The 14,657-nt window shown below is 37.5% G+C and overlaps 1 protein-coding gene across 2 annotated transcripts; it reads right to left on the bottom strand.

Annotated features, from left to right (window-relative positions):
• Nucleotides 1-780: 780 nt before the first annotated feature.
• On the bottom strand, nucleotides 781-14,656 carry LOC121907605 (high affinity cGMP-specific 3',5'-cyclic phosphodiesterase 9A). Of its 2 annotated transcripts, XM_042427260.1 has the most exons (15): nucleotides 14,586-14,656; nucleotides 12,544-12,797; nucleotides 9,563-9,724; nucleotides 9,424-9,475; nucleotides 9,131-9,233; nucleotides 8,254-8,396; nucleotides 8,105-8,164; nucleotides 6,134-6,311; nucleotides 5,337-5,459; nucleotides 4,713-4,805; nucleotides 4,465-4,532; nucleotides 4,261-4,363; nucleotides 2,891-2,995; nucleotides 1,973-2,119; nucleotides 781-1,760 (listed from the first exon to the last, which is right to left on the bottom strand). In XM_042427260.1, exons 2-15 carry the CDS (start codon nucleotides 12,629-12,631, stop codon nucleotides 1,566-1,568), a joined length of 1,620 nt encoding a protein of 539 aa, XP_042283194.1. In that variant the 5' UTR covers nucleotides 12,632-12,797; nucleotides 14,586-14,656; the 3' UTR covers nucleotides 781-1,565. The 2 variants fall into 2 exon arrangements, with proteins under 2 accessions (XP_042283194.1, XP_042283195.1); XM_042427261.1 differs by lacking the exon at nucleotides 14,586-14,656 and having other exon boundaries at nucleotides 9,575-9,724; nucleotides 12,544-12,964.
• Between the last annotated feature and the right edge of the window lies 1 nt (nucleotide 14,657).

The following is a 14,657-nucleotide window of genomic DNA, read 5'->3' as shown; positions in this document are numbered from 1 at the left end:
CACATTCTACCTAGTTAGAGATGTTTCAATTCATAGAAGTTTTCAAAAGACCTACTTTAAAGCATTTAATGCTGATGATGAGAATATATGCAGAATATTTTATTGGAAAAAGACCATTTATATTATATAAAAATAGATAATGGCTTCTGAACTGTGTGAAAGTGTGTATTTATAGTGGGAAATCACACTCATAATAGAACAACTGAAGCATAAAAACTATTTGAATACTTTTCAACCTCTCAGATCCAGCAAATCTCAAACAAAAACTCTGAACGCCCACAGCAACAGACACATTTCTGTGACCTGATGACATCATAAATTCAAGCATTTATGCTCCAGTTTCCAGGTTCACGGAGAGTCTGTCTGTTAGAATTAGAGCTACAATGATTAGTTAATTAATCAATTAGTTAATCAACAGAAAATGTATTAAATTTTGGTAATCAAATAATCACAAAGCAGTTCTTTGAGCAAAAATTGTGAATATTTTCTGGTTTTAATATTCCTCTCTGATAACAAACTTGGGTTTCAGGCTACAGTGGGACAAGATAAGACACTCTGAAGGGTAACTGTTGATTCTGAGAACTTGGGATGGACATTTTTCACAATTTTATTACATTTTATAATAGAAAGTACATGAAAGCCATGAACAAAACAGTCATATGTTCTGTCATTTGTGTTACTTATGGATGAAATTATAGTGAAAATAAATTATTCTCCTTTTTGCTGGGGACCCCCTGGAACCTTCTCAAGGACCCCTGGGGGTACCTGGACCCCACTTTGAGAACCACCGCAATAAAACACACCTTTTACCACTTTTCACGGATCTTAACCATTTCAGTGCTTTTGTTTCTTATCTTGTAATATGATTGTTTACTCTGTGACCTTTTCTTGTTCTGTTAGAAGCACATCACTACTTCTTTTTTTAAAGGTGACATACACTTTTTAGATTTTTAATTTTTACAAAGTTTATTTTTTATTGTTCCCAAACTTAACTCTACATACTGTAGGTCTGAAAACTTTCTCACAGGTCAATGTTGTGTTAGGAAACACTGAGAAAAATTCAAAAATAGTCATTTTGGTTTGACCAATATGGGTTTTAAGTCTTACACCATAAGAACTGCTGTCAGAATATTTTAGAAATATGAAGTTTTCTCTAAGCATGGAGCTACATGGAAACAACAAAACATTTGAATAGATTTATTAATTGCTGATACATGATGCATTTAGTATCAATATTTTTGCAAGTGGAATTCATTCTTGGTATACTGTAGACTTGTAAAAAAATACATACCATATATGTGAGAGAGTTTATTATTATATATAATTATTTGTGAGAATATTGAATGAAACTTACATGACACACAAAGGCACTGTGTTTTTATTTAAGATGTTATAAAAGTTGGGTCCATGAGAATAAATGTAATACTGCAAACACCAAAACTACAATACAACAGCATACAGTACTTGTGCTCACCAAATACATCTGAATAAATATAAATGTATACAATCTTGATATAAGATGTGTAAGACTCTGTTCAGTTCTTGAATTTGCCGTCCATCGTAGTTCACTGTGCGTCTGGTTTAGAGGCTTCGTCCCCGGCGTCCGTCTGGCTGTCCGCTGTGCTCTGCGTGCCCGCAGACGTCTCCTTGCTCTTGGCTGCGTTCTCGCTCTGAGCCCGGTTCTGTTTCTCCTTGTCCAGTGCTTTCTCCATCTCTGTGTAGTAGTCGAGGGCCTTCCGCACCGGGTCGATAATGTGTTGCTGCAGCATTAATCAACAGTGATCAATGCATGCTGAGATTTATTCTGTCATAAAGTAACTGACTTTTCTCATTCACCTACATTTTCTACTCCTGACTCGTCAACTTTTAGTTAATTAGTGATTTCCTAAATTTCCCATAATGACTAAACCCAAAACTTCCTGTTGCTTTGAGTTAGTTCTGTATATTTTTGTGAATTTTTTAAATAAATTACCTCCAGGCAGGGGAAGAGGTTAGCCAGCTCGATGAAGAGAGGCAAAAGCACAAATCTGATGAAGCCTGTTTGAGATGAAGGCTTGGTTATCTTATCCCGATCCATGAAGGGGGTCACTGGAAGACCCTCTAACTTCTCCACATCACTCTGAGGACCAAAGAAAAAGTCCAAAAGGATCAGACTGGAATGGCTTTGATGTTGTCTTTTACTTATTAAATCTATCGTCCCTGAATGAACACCAGACAGTGACTTGCTGGTACACTGCTAGACTCGCTCACTTAAAGGACATAGCTGGCGATTTTCTATATTTTTCTTATTGTCAACAGATGTCATGTACAGAGCCAAATAGACAATGAATTGATCCTTCTTACAGTCTCTGGAGAGTAGTTCCTTGTAAGACAGACACCACTGAGCACGTGCAGGAATGTTAGCTTTGCTAGCTTTTTGCGCTACCTATCACAACCTCTTGATTTTGTGCTGAAGTTCGGAGCCACATTCTTGCACATGCTGAGTGGCATCTGCCTTACATAGAACTACTCTCCAGAGACTGAAAACACGATTGCTGTTATTACTCTTTGGAGTCATTTCTAAATAAGCTAACGTTACCAAACTCTCCATGGTGAAGGAACATGTCACTCAGTGCAGCAGTGTGGCTCAATGACATGTTTTTAATAGTTTTTGGACAACAACAGAGGTCTACAGTACAGAGGAATAAGATATATCAGGCTTTGGATACACACACACAATACTCATCAGTAGCCAGCTTTACAAAATCAGGTTTTGAATCAATAAGACAACATATTCATTAAATTCTTACTATGAAATACAATGCGAGGAAGGTCAGATCATCTAAGAGAACGGGGCTCTATAGTTTTGTCACAGTGTGAAATGTCTTTACATACAGCAGGATTCAGTTACCTGGTTGTAGAATTCCTGCAGAAGACAGTCCAGCCAGGGTTCAGCCACTTCCATGGGCCGCGCCTCGTTGGATATGTCGCTCACTTTGATCAGAATCATCATTAGCTGCTCACACAACAGGAAAAAAAACACACAGATAGTAGACAGATACATATTACTTTAGAGAGGAAGATAAAAGAGCAGGACTTGTGAGAAAAGAGGTAGTGGTGTGTTCAAAGACTGTCTTGATCATATAAAACTCAAGAAAAAATGCAGGTGTTCTTGAAGATAAGGGTCATCACATAGAGGGAAAAAAACAAACTTCAGGCACTCATGCGTGGAGCAGGAATGAAAAAATCTGGGATTAAATTAAAAAACCAACCGGTTTCGACCATAAAGGCCCTGTACCCTGATGAAGACCTTTATGGTTGAAACCGGTCGGTTTTTTAATTGTAAGTAGCCATGTTGAATAAAGACTTTTTAACTTAATCCCAGATTTTTTCATTCCTGCTCCATGCATGAGTGCCTGAAGTTTGTTTTTTCCTTCTACATAAAAGAGCAGGGTTGGACAGCTGAGTTTTTGATGAGCTCCCCTGAAAGCAACTTAAGTTTAAAATTTCAAAATGCTTAAAAGGTATCTCTGCACACCTGACTGTATGACAGATGTGTTGGAAGTCGTCACGACTTGAAGACAAGTAAACATATCTCACAAACTGTTTTCATTTCATATTTAATACGTTCTGGTGTAAACGATCGGTCTAGCAGTAATCAAGACAGTGTGTGGGAGTTTTTCACTTTGATACAAGCATTTCTAATCCTATAATGAATATGATATAAGAAATATAAATCAAATAAAAATCCAGCAGCCCATCAGTTCAGTAGTTTTAACTGTGTGGTTCTGACTTTATCTTGTGTTTGGTGGCCTATGGATGAAGTCACTGGGCGTGATCCCAGATGTCATTCCCCATCTGCCCTCATTTCCTGTCATCTCTCCACTGTCAATGTCCAATAAAGGTATATAAATGCCACCAAAAAAAAGAAGAAATGTTTGCACATATTGTTGCTTTGTGCTGATTTTGTATTGTCTTGTTTTGGATCATTTAGATCATTTTTTGGGCATTTTTGCCTTAATTAACAGTTAGAGATATAGATAGGAAACATGGGGAGAGAGACAGAGGAGTGACGTGCAGCAACGGTCCCTGGCCAGAACTGAATTGGTGTTATTGTAGTTACATGGTTTGAGTCTTCATCACTAGGCCATCAGTCATAAAATATTAAGTTGGAATTACTTCACGCTCTTGATAAACAACAGAATATAACTGCTGCTACCAATAAGAAGAGAAATAAAAAGTCATGTTATGTTGTGTTTACATCTGCACTCCTCCTCTCACCACATCTCTGTGGTCCTTGTTGGTGAAGTCAAACGCAGGCAGGATGGACTTGAACTTGTTGAGGATCTCGTTGTGTCTCGTCATGTCAGTGGCCAGAATACATCTGCAGTTACAACAGGATAAAGAGCACGATGTTGCCGTGTTATCCCGACTGAATAACATGAGAACATGTGCATGTTAAGAGAATGAGAAAGACAATCTCACTTGATGATCCCTTCTCTTATCCGTTTGTACTGATCCATGGACAAGTTTCTGAAGATGTTGCTCTCTGTCTACAAAAAAAAAAGAAAACCATGTGTTCGTTGTCACTAGTTTAACTGTATTATAATCCTCTTTATACCTACTGCCAGATATATGTAACAGAAGATCAAAATTCACTTTCTTGAATTTATGTCTAACAGGATGTGTTTCATGGCAGCTTGGATAGAAAAGGTCTGAAGAGAAAGTTTTACCTCCTCCAGGATCTCAAAAGCTACAGCACAGTGGTGGTTCTCCAGCGGAGAGATGTCGTTGTAGCGAAGAGCGAGTTCAGTCCGAGCGTTTATCTGCAAGATGGTTGTATATTACTTCAGCGTTTCCTGATTATAAGCATAGAGTTTAGAGCAGCAACTAACGATTATTTTCACCATTGGTTAATAAAAAATAAATATGATGCATGACTTTCAAAAAACTTTCAAAGAAAATAATGATGCATCACACACTACAGGATATTATTAAGATTATCGTACCAGAGGGAGCAATGTGCTACATCACAACCTCTTGACTTTGTTGTTTGTTTTTATAGTCTCACAATTTCTTCCAGTAAAAACCTAAAAGGCTGGAAGTGTGTTTAGCTTGCTGCATAGCTGTGCACCTACAGAAGTCATTATTGGATTTTTTAAACCCTGAAATCAATCAATTAGCCTAAAAAATCCAGTATCAGTGATAGTACTCCTACAAGAGTGTACAGGATACAACACACCTAAAGACATCAAATTTATATATATATCGATGTAAACTGCAGATATTGACGATAATATTTATGTATTCTACATCAAGAAGTTTGTTACAGGGACGCCCACTAAGTAACTTAATACCTGGTAGGCATTGTTGTATCCTGTGTGGTCGAGGTCGTGGCACACTGCAGAGGTCAGCATGATCAGCAGGTCGATGTTGTCCATCTTACTCCTGAGGTCAGTCAGCCAGATCAAACCGTACATCTGCTCACAGACAGGAGGCAGCAGGCAGCAAAATACAGAATGAAAACTGGTGATAATCCATGAGTGAAGTGATAATTCTGTGATTTTGTGCTTATGAACAAACCGCTCACATTACATAAAGTCATCTGATTCAAGGATATCAAAGATATTAATTAATGCAGGTTTAAGGAATTGATCTTTAAGCATCAGAGATACATTAATACTTTTATTTTTCACAGAAATGTTACTAACAGGAGTTTAAACCATCACATGTCCTCCTCTGAGGTCGTGTTGAGTGCCTGACTGATTTGAGGCTCCTCTCTAGATGTCCTTCACCAATTAGCCATCGAGATGATGGCATACAGGTAATTGCACAATTTGATGATTACAGACACAATTGGGCTCTCCGTGATTTGTTCACAATTTAATAAAACATCATTGGAGCACAAACACACACACACCGGCATGTTTTCATCACTTCAGAGGACATTACTTTGACTTACATTTATTTCCTGGAGACTTAACCTAAACCTAACCTTAAACTTAAACCAAGTCTTCACCCTGAAATCAAATGATTTACATTATGGCAGCTTGCTTTTTTGTCCCTAAAAGGGAAATGAGTCCCCACAGATAGATTTATGTCCCCACAACATGAGTAATACCTGGTACACACACACACACACACACACACTCACCATCTGGGTAACACAGAAGCAGTGCTTGAAGTTATGAAAAGGGATGTTGTTGTATCTTCGGTAGACTTCAAACAAGAACTGTTGCAGTACTTCAGGCTCAATGTTGTAGATCGCTATGAAATCTAAATCTGTGTACATGACCTGCAGGAGCACCATTATCTCTGCGTCCTCCCACTGCCTGCACACACACACACACACACAAAACACCATGAGACAGTGCTTAAGTATAGAGAGCAGAGTATTTGATACTGTCCGTTATTTGCCCGATCCCCTGGAGCAAAGAAAGAGATATAGATGTGGTTTATAAACTGGTATAGACATACTGTATCCCACATTGAAAAGCTGATATCTGAAACATTTAGTTGAAAAGTTGAGCAACTTCTAAGGTCTAAATATCCTGGTCGACAAGGCCAATGAAGTCTAAAGTTAAAATAGAGCCAGTACAACATATTAGGCGCCGGCCAAAGAACATCTGGCGACGGGATCGGAGCCAGTGTTACAATCAATCTGCTGGACTGAAAAAAACTGTGTGATCTCCAAAGTCTCTCATTACTGGTGAAATGTGAACAGAAGTCAGAGTCAAACTGCAGCATGTATTAAATTTATCACAATTTGACACACTTATTGCCGGCTTAAAATATATAAAGCTCAGAGCTATGTCGGTTTCTAGTATCTGCACAGTATTTCAGTCGGTGTGTGCTTCCAAAAGTACTGAAAGTCATTAAATAATTTAAGTTTGACACATGGCTACAGCCTTGTAGTGAAATGATCATTTTCACCAGTTGCTCTGGTTTATATGCAATGTACCTAAATAAAAGAAATTAAACCAACACCTAGAAATACTACTTAATTTTCACCACATGGAGGGAAATTACCTTATTTTGCTATGGAATAAATTACCTGATTTGGGTCCTGTTTGCTTTTTTTGTTAAATATGTTTTTTAGCAGTTGTGAAACAAAATGGAATTATTCACACAGGACTTGAACTCACAATGGCATAATTACACCAGAATCTTTAATTTACTGTCTAAATTATATGTTTAATTTGTGCTTCTTTATGGTCGTGTACATCAGTCTTATTATGTCCGTTTAGTGAATAGATGTGATCTGTACTTGATGTCTTTGGTCTCATGAATTTAAACCAGGCTTAACTTATATCTGATCTGAGTTGTCTTATAGAAATAGCCAAATCCTGGTTCAGGCTAAATTAAGACAGGCTTTTTACAATAAGACTAGTTTTTCTGTGCCTTCTGTATGAAACACCCCTTAGAAGTAGTTTGTCTAAAGGAAACCAGGCTTCCACATAACTACCACTGAACATTATGTCAGTTACTTCTCGCCAGTATATACTGTAGAGAGTAAAAACATGCAGCAGTTTTATTACATTATGTATACAAATGTTTGTACCCCTATGTTCAAATGGCAGGAAAGTATGTTTAATAGGGTTTCAAAGGAATCCTGTGATTTTCTTTGATAATGTGACCGAGCTTCAGTTCTCATTTTGTAGCCTCAGCCTAACCTCATATCTGTCCACCTCCACCTTTTCACATTTGCTTTAAAAGCTTTTGGACAAACGAAATGATGACCAAGCCTTTACTGAATGCGGCATGCGCTTCCTCCCAGTGAAGCGCACTTCAAACACGGTGTGCTGATTAAGCCTTTTATGAAGGCCTTCTTTTGATTTGTGAGCCCTCTGCGGGCCCTATTCATATTGAGATGAGTATGTTGATCAGAAGAAAAGGGTGAGGGCTCCTATCCTCTTCAGAAACACGTCAGAGATGCTTGTTGGGTACGAGTGTCATTAGCTGACCGTCTGCTTCGCTGTCTGTACACGCTGAGAAAACAGGTGCACTGGTTGTTTGTATGTGATCATGCATGCACACCGACACCCAGCGCATCATGGTGATGAACACCGATGCTTCAGATGATATAAAACGCCTCCACTGTTAGATTCATATACTGGTTACTTACCAGTTATCAAAGGTTGGAGTCTTTAAGTACTGCCTCACTTCTTCTGATACCTCCAGAGAGCTGCGAATGTGACAATGTGGATATTTAAACATATATCATATGGAGGAAAATAGTTATTTCCTGTCTGTGAGTTTTGCATGTGCACGTGCCTCATTTGAAGGAACTTTTCTCGTACGTGCTCACACTCCTCTCTGGTCTTACGCAGGGTTCTCTTGTGGTAGAACGGGGAGGGCTTATGTGTTCCCTCTGACAAGTCCTTGAACAATCCAAGCCAGCTTAGATGCTCCACACTCTGAAAAAGGGTGAATCAGCTCAAGCCAGATGTTAGATAGGCACGTTTTTCCATCAGTTCATCAAATTACAATTAAATCCTAAAGATTTAAACCAGGAATGACAAATTATTTAGTATCTACTGCTAAGAATAAGGGCATTGTAGCTAAAGAATATGTCATGTTTTTTTGTTTTTGTTTTGCCAAATCTTTTATCACTAATTTAAAAATAGTAACAAACTGCACAATTTTGGAAAATTAAACCAGTGACACATTTAAAGTTGTTGTGTGATTTAGTGGCATCTAGTGGCGAGGTTGCAGATTGCAATCAACTGAATAAAAACTAGCAAAAAACACAAAAGGTCCTCTCTAGAGCTGGTGTTTGGTTTGTCCATTCTGGGCTACTGTAGAAACATGGCGGCGCAACATGGCGGCCTCCGTGGAAGAGGACCCACTCCCTATGTAGATATAAAGGGCTCATTCTAAGGTAACGAAAACAACACAATTCTTATGTTCAGGTGATTATACACTAATTAAAACATACTTATTAATATTATATTCCATTTCTGCCGAGTCTGTTCCACTAGATGCCACTAAATTCTACACACTGCACCTTTAAAACAGCATTAATTTATTTATTTTTTGACCACTTGGGAGCAGCAGAGCAAACTTAAAAAAATTTTTTTCTTCTCTATGGTTTTCTGTATTTCCCAAATTTCTCAGGCAGCTTTAAAATCTCAGAATACTTCGTCCGTACCTCTAGTTTCTCCCGGAATGAATCCACCTGTTTCTTCATCTCATACACGACTGCAGGAGTCTCACCAGCTTCAATCAGGATCTTCTTCTCCAGACCCTGCAGTCTGACACCATCAGTAAGCTCTTCAGTTATTACACATCCATCTATACATTTGGACTGTTTTAAAAGGGTCAAATTCTTCATCTCACGCTGTTTATCTGACCTCCTTGTAAAGCATCCTAATCCCAGATATGTGACACATCAAACAATCTGATGAAAGTATAACTAAATTATCTATTTCCTATCTTGTCTACCTTTTCTCCATGGATGAGAGGTCAAATCCTAGCGCACCAGCAAGGTCGACACCTGAAACGACAAGAAACGAAGCAGACTGTCAACAGTTTTTAAAGAAACCCACACACTCGGTTTCCCATGTTGCCAAGGTAAAGATACCTAACGGCTCACTGTTGCAGTCGGCAGCCACCACCTCCAGCTTGTAGCAGGAGTTTGGGCTGTTGGGCTCCAGATGTGGGGAGATGTTGATGATGTTGCCTTTGGGGTTGTACAGCTTCAGGATGTCATGAGGTCCCGCCTCGGCTGCAGAGCGGAAAAGATCTGGAGAAAAAAAAAATGGCTCTGTGTTCATTTGACACTATGGCCTGAGAAATTATTTTACTGCTTTCATAGAGCAAACTGTAGAAGACTGTAAAGTGCAGCTGAAAACTCCTTAAAAAGCTAATGAAACAGCCTGGAGTTATGATTTTTTTTTTGTTAGGCTTTTAGGTACAATTTGCTAATGAGACATCCTTTATAAAAGGGTTACAAGTTGTAACTAATATCTTCATTAAATGTTAATAGTCATTTATTGATACTTCATAGATCAGTTATGACAATAATAACAACTTTTGAGTTGCCAGCTAGGTTGTGAAAAAACCCTTCGACTAATTGGACTGAATGACACTTATCTAGTGGTCCAAAATACAAAAATCCATTTTTAACAACTTATTAGACATTTATTAATTGGTTACCAACAGGTATACCTTCATTATTACCAAATAGAAAGATAAACACTGTCTAAAGAGGTTTTTTAGTAAACTGGCAAACCCCAGATATGGTCTTAATAATAGCTCATAACTGATCTATAAAGCATTAATTAATGATTAACATTAACCATTTTTTAAAGGCATTAGTTACAACTTATAAAACCTTAATAAAGATTTATTAGAGCACAGTACCACTTTTATATAGTTTTGAAGGCTCCCCCAGAGATACGCATATCAACATGCTTCAAATACAAAATAAAAAGTCACTTTTAAAAAAAGCTAAATATTCTTTGCTCTATAACACTAGTAAAATTAAAGATGCCATCCAGACATGTGTTAGGACATCTAAAAATGAAAGAGTCCTAGTATCTCAGGGTCTTGTTCACAAGTGAGGGTGAGATGGAGCTCTCCTCTGGCCTGGGATCCCCCAGGAGGAGCTGGAGTGAAGGATGTCTGGGTTTCCTTACTCAGACTGATGTCAGCATGACCCAATCCTGGATAAGCATTGAAAAATGGATGGGTGGATGGTTTTTCAACGAATAAAGTACATCTACTCGTCCTACCTCACTGAAAAATCTGTAATAATATGTAAATATTGTTTATTTCAAAAGTTAAACTACTGGACCCAAGATGTCTCCTACTTCACTAATTCTCAGTGTTTGCGCACTGAATGTTTCAAGCTTCCACATCTCATTTGTGTTAATTGCATAATGGACCACAATTGGCTTCAAACTAGTTGTAATGTCACAATTATGCTTATAGATGGACGCCTTAAACTAATTTTCTTTCTAGCATCAAACTGCACACACAGCATTCTGCACAGTGAAGTAACAATAAGCAAAACACACATTTTTGCATGGAAGGGAACTTACACAATGTATGCAAGGGTTAACCACATACCAATGTACACAGTGATTTACACTCCACATCGATATATACAGTATGTTAACAAAAGCTGATTGCTATCTATGAAAAATCCACTAAGGTGCTTTATTTGGCCTTCCACACCACTTAAAACAAAGCCTACATAATAGCCAGTGCCAGACAAAGCCTCCAACCGATGTGACAAGTGAGGAGCTGTCAGTAGCAGCTGTATCGCTGTACCTCCAACACTTACAAGTCTCTGTTTATGTAATGATTAACGTATGTATTTGATCTATGAACACAAGTTTTTTTTCTTGTGTCAGTTTATAATAACATCTCAGATATTCACATTATGCTTCCCTCTTTCAATAACTGTAAAATCATGGGAAACATGGGTGAAGTTTGGCAAATGTACAGCATGACCAAAAATGAGTTCATATTACTCAAAGAAGCAATTGCATATTAAAGAAGAGTAGATACAAAATCAATATTATAATTTCAGATATGGATATGTGTTTATGTGCACACTGACCGGTGGTGGAAGAAGTATTCAGATCCTTTACTTCAGTAAAAGTACCAATATATCAATGTAAAAATACTGCATTACAAGTAAAAGTCCCGCATGAATAAAGTAAAAGTACATAAGTATTATGAGCTTGATGTAGTTAAAGTATTGCAGTAAAAGTACATAAGTATTATGAGCTTGATGTAGTTAAAGTATTGCAGTAAAAGTAGTGGTTTGGTCCCTCTGACTGATATATTATTATATATGACATCATTAGATTATTAATAGTGAAGCATCAGTGTTAGAGCAGCATGTTACTGTTGTAGCTGCTGGAGATGGAGCTAGTTTACACTACTTTATATACAGTTAACTAGTTTAGTCCAGTGGTTCCCAACCTAGGGGTTGGGCCCCTCCAAAGGGTCAGCAGATAAATCTGAGGGGTCGTGAGATGATTAATGGGAGAGGAAAGAAGAAAAAACAAAGTTCTGATACACAAATCTGTTTTCAGTTTTTGGACTTTTTCTCTAATTTTTGATTTATGGTGAAATATTGGATCATTTGAACATTTATTGGAATGAAAGCATGTGAGAAGTTTAGAGGGAAAAATCACTATTTGGTGGAGCTGTTAACAACTCATAGACATGTGAAATGTGACCCCGACTACACACTGCTTTTTGTAAGATGTTAAAAACCAAAAAGGTTGGAAACCACTGGTTTTATCTTTAACAATGTGTTGTATTTTAAAAGCCATTTTAAAATCCATTGTGTCAAATCTTCATCTGAAAAGTAACTAAATCTAACTAAATAAATGTAGTGGAGTAGAAAGTACAATATTTCCCTCTGAAATGTAGTGGAGTGGAAGTATAAAGTAGCATCAAATGGAAATACTCAAGTAAAGTACAAGTACCTCAAAATTGTATGTAAGTACAGTACTTGAGTACTTAGTTACTTTCCACCACTGACCCTGACATACCTTTAATACCTTAAAATACATTTCTAATAAATCAATTTTCTGCTCCTACCTTTGACATCTTGGGCAGGACAATCCAGCGGGAACTCAGCCTGCTCCGGTCTCCCGTTCACTGTGAAGTAGATGATTTTTGTTGCCATGTCATGAAATCTGAGCTACTGATGTTTCTGTGTGGACTGCTGATCTGAATCTATCGTCTGTCTCATCTCATTATTTTACTGGAACAACACTCCACCCCCTTGTTTTTATCCTCCCCACCTCTTCCTCGGCTCCTCCTTCCCTGTCCTCCATGTGGACCGTGTGTTTCTGAATGACAGACAAATTAATGCAAATTAAAGCACTCAAAGTAACAACTAGTTGCCTTTTTTCTCTCTTTTTAAGGATGCTTATTTCTGTAGTGGTCCAGGCGCACTACAACTTAACAGTCAGGTGCCCATATAAGCACTGAAACAGGTTTTTCTTGCTGTAATCATTCTTCCTGTTCATACTGACTATTAGAAAATTCAAACGCACTTACAGTGTAACTGATGGGGGACAAAATCCACAGTCCTTCGATTTGAGCAAAAAATTATTTAAAAGTTTATCTGAAGACAATATAAAGCTTCAGCCGCCTGAGTTAGACAAATAACAGCGATAGTCTTTGTAAAAAATCCCCTCTCGGTGTCTCGAAGAGGGAATTTGGCACTAAAAAGACAGCAACTTTATATATATTTTATATAGATTGACTTGATTGTACTAATTTAGACTGCTGTACCCTCATATTATCTTCCAAAGAACTTTTAAATACATTTTAGCACAGAAGGGGGACTGTGGACTGTGTCCCCCATCACTTACATTGTAAGTGCATTATGAAGGGATCTTCTAATGGTCAGTATGAACAAGAGGAATGACATTTTTGTCACATTTAGAAATAAAAATGCTGCTAATAAATAAAACACAAGCAACAATAAAATCTTCAAACTACATGTGAGAATCTCTTTTTAAAAACAAGTTACTTTCATATTTCTGTATTATAGTTGTAATTTTCCCTTAGATTCATTGTGGGTCTGTTGTCCATTTTGAGTGATGTGTTCAAAATATCTGTCTGAAAAAAATATCAAATAATGAAGAGAACATAGTACAAAGCCACTAAAGAGACATAATTTTCATTTTTTTCCCACCCTGGCGCCTCTTTGTCCTTAGAGCCCAACCAGAGTTGCCCTTCAAGAGTACTGTAATTGTTATTTTCTTTTCTCTTTCTTTCTTCCTTTGGTTAATACTGTCTCCCCCATATGTTCTCTCTCCCTCTATATCTTTCACATAGACAACCCAACGACCCACCCACACAAACACACACACCTACCTACACTCGTGTACTACAACAAGAAAATCTAAACCAAACATTATGCTTTTTTGCCTGTTTGTTTGTTATATTGTTGTTGTTGTTGTTGTTATTGCCGCCGTTTTGCTTTTTTTCCCTTTTGTTTTGGTTTTTCTGAGTCTAGTTCTCCCTCTTGTCTTGTGCTGTTTCATATGTGTCTTCATGTTGGTCACTACAAACAAATACAAAAAACCAAAAAAAAACCAAACATAATTTCCAATTAATTCCTGCTGAAATGTATCCATTTTAACTCCCATATCATCAAACCCACAGCTAGATATTAGATAGCATGGTATTATACTAGCTTGCAGAGCCAATAGTCTCCAGTCTGCAGTAATTATGCTAACAGATTAGCTTGTTGTTGGTACAGCTAGCTAGCTTGCTTGTATGTTTTAACAGTCCCACAAGAGACTTCTGTACATTTCTGCCAAGTGTAAAATCTAAATTAACTATTAATTATGATTTGTGATATAATTATGAGATACTAATTATATAATATCTCACAAGTATGAGATACTCATTTAAAGATGATTAGTTAGTTATTTTTTTCTCCACAGACCCTCCTGGGCTCCGTTGAAATGTAACAGATGTGATGGATAATGTTATTATATGATTATTTGTTAATGAGAAATGTATGTGGTTGATTTTTTTGTGTGGCGGAAATGGTCTTCCATACAATTTGTTGTATCAAATGTTGACCCCTGACTATAACTTTGAAAGGAGATACTCCAAACCGGAAGACGGCGCTGTGCGGACTGCACGACTGTAGTTCAGACTCGTGTAAATCCTTCCTCCGCAGTTCTTTG

The sequence above is a fragment of the Thunnus maccoyii genome, chromosome 11 (assembly GCF_910596095.1).
Source record: "Thunnus maccoyii chromosome 11, fThuMac1.1, whole genome shotgun sequence".
Lineage (NCBI taxonomy): Eukaryota > Metazoa > Chordata > Actinopteri > Scombriformes > Scombridae > Thunnus > Thunnus maccoyii.
This window is presented reverse-complemented; position numbering and strand designations above follow the sequence as displayed.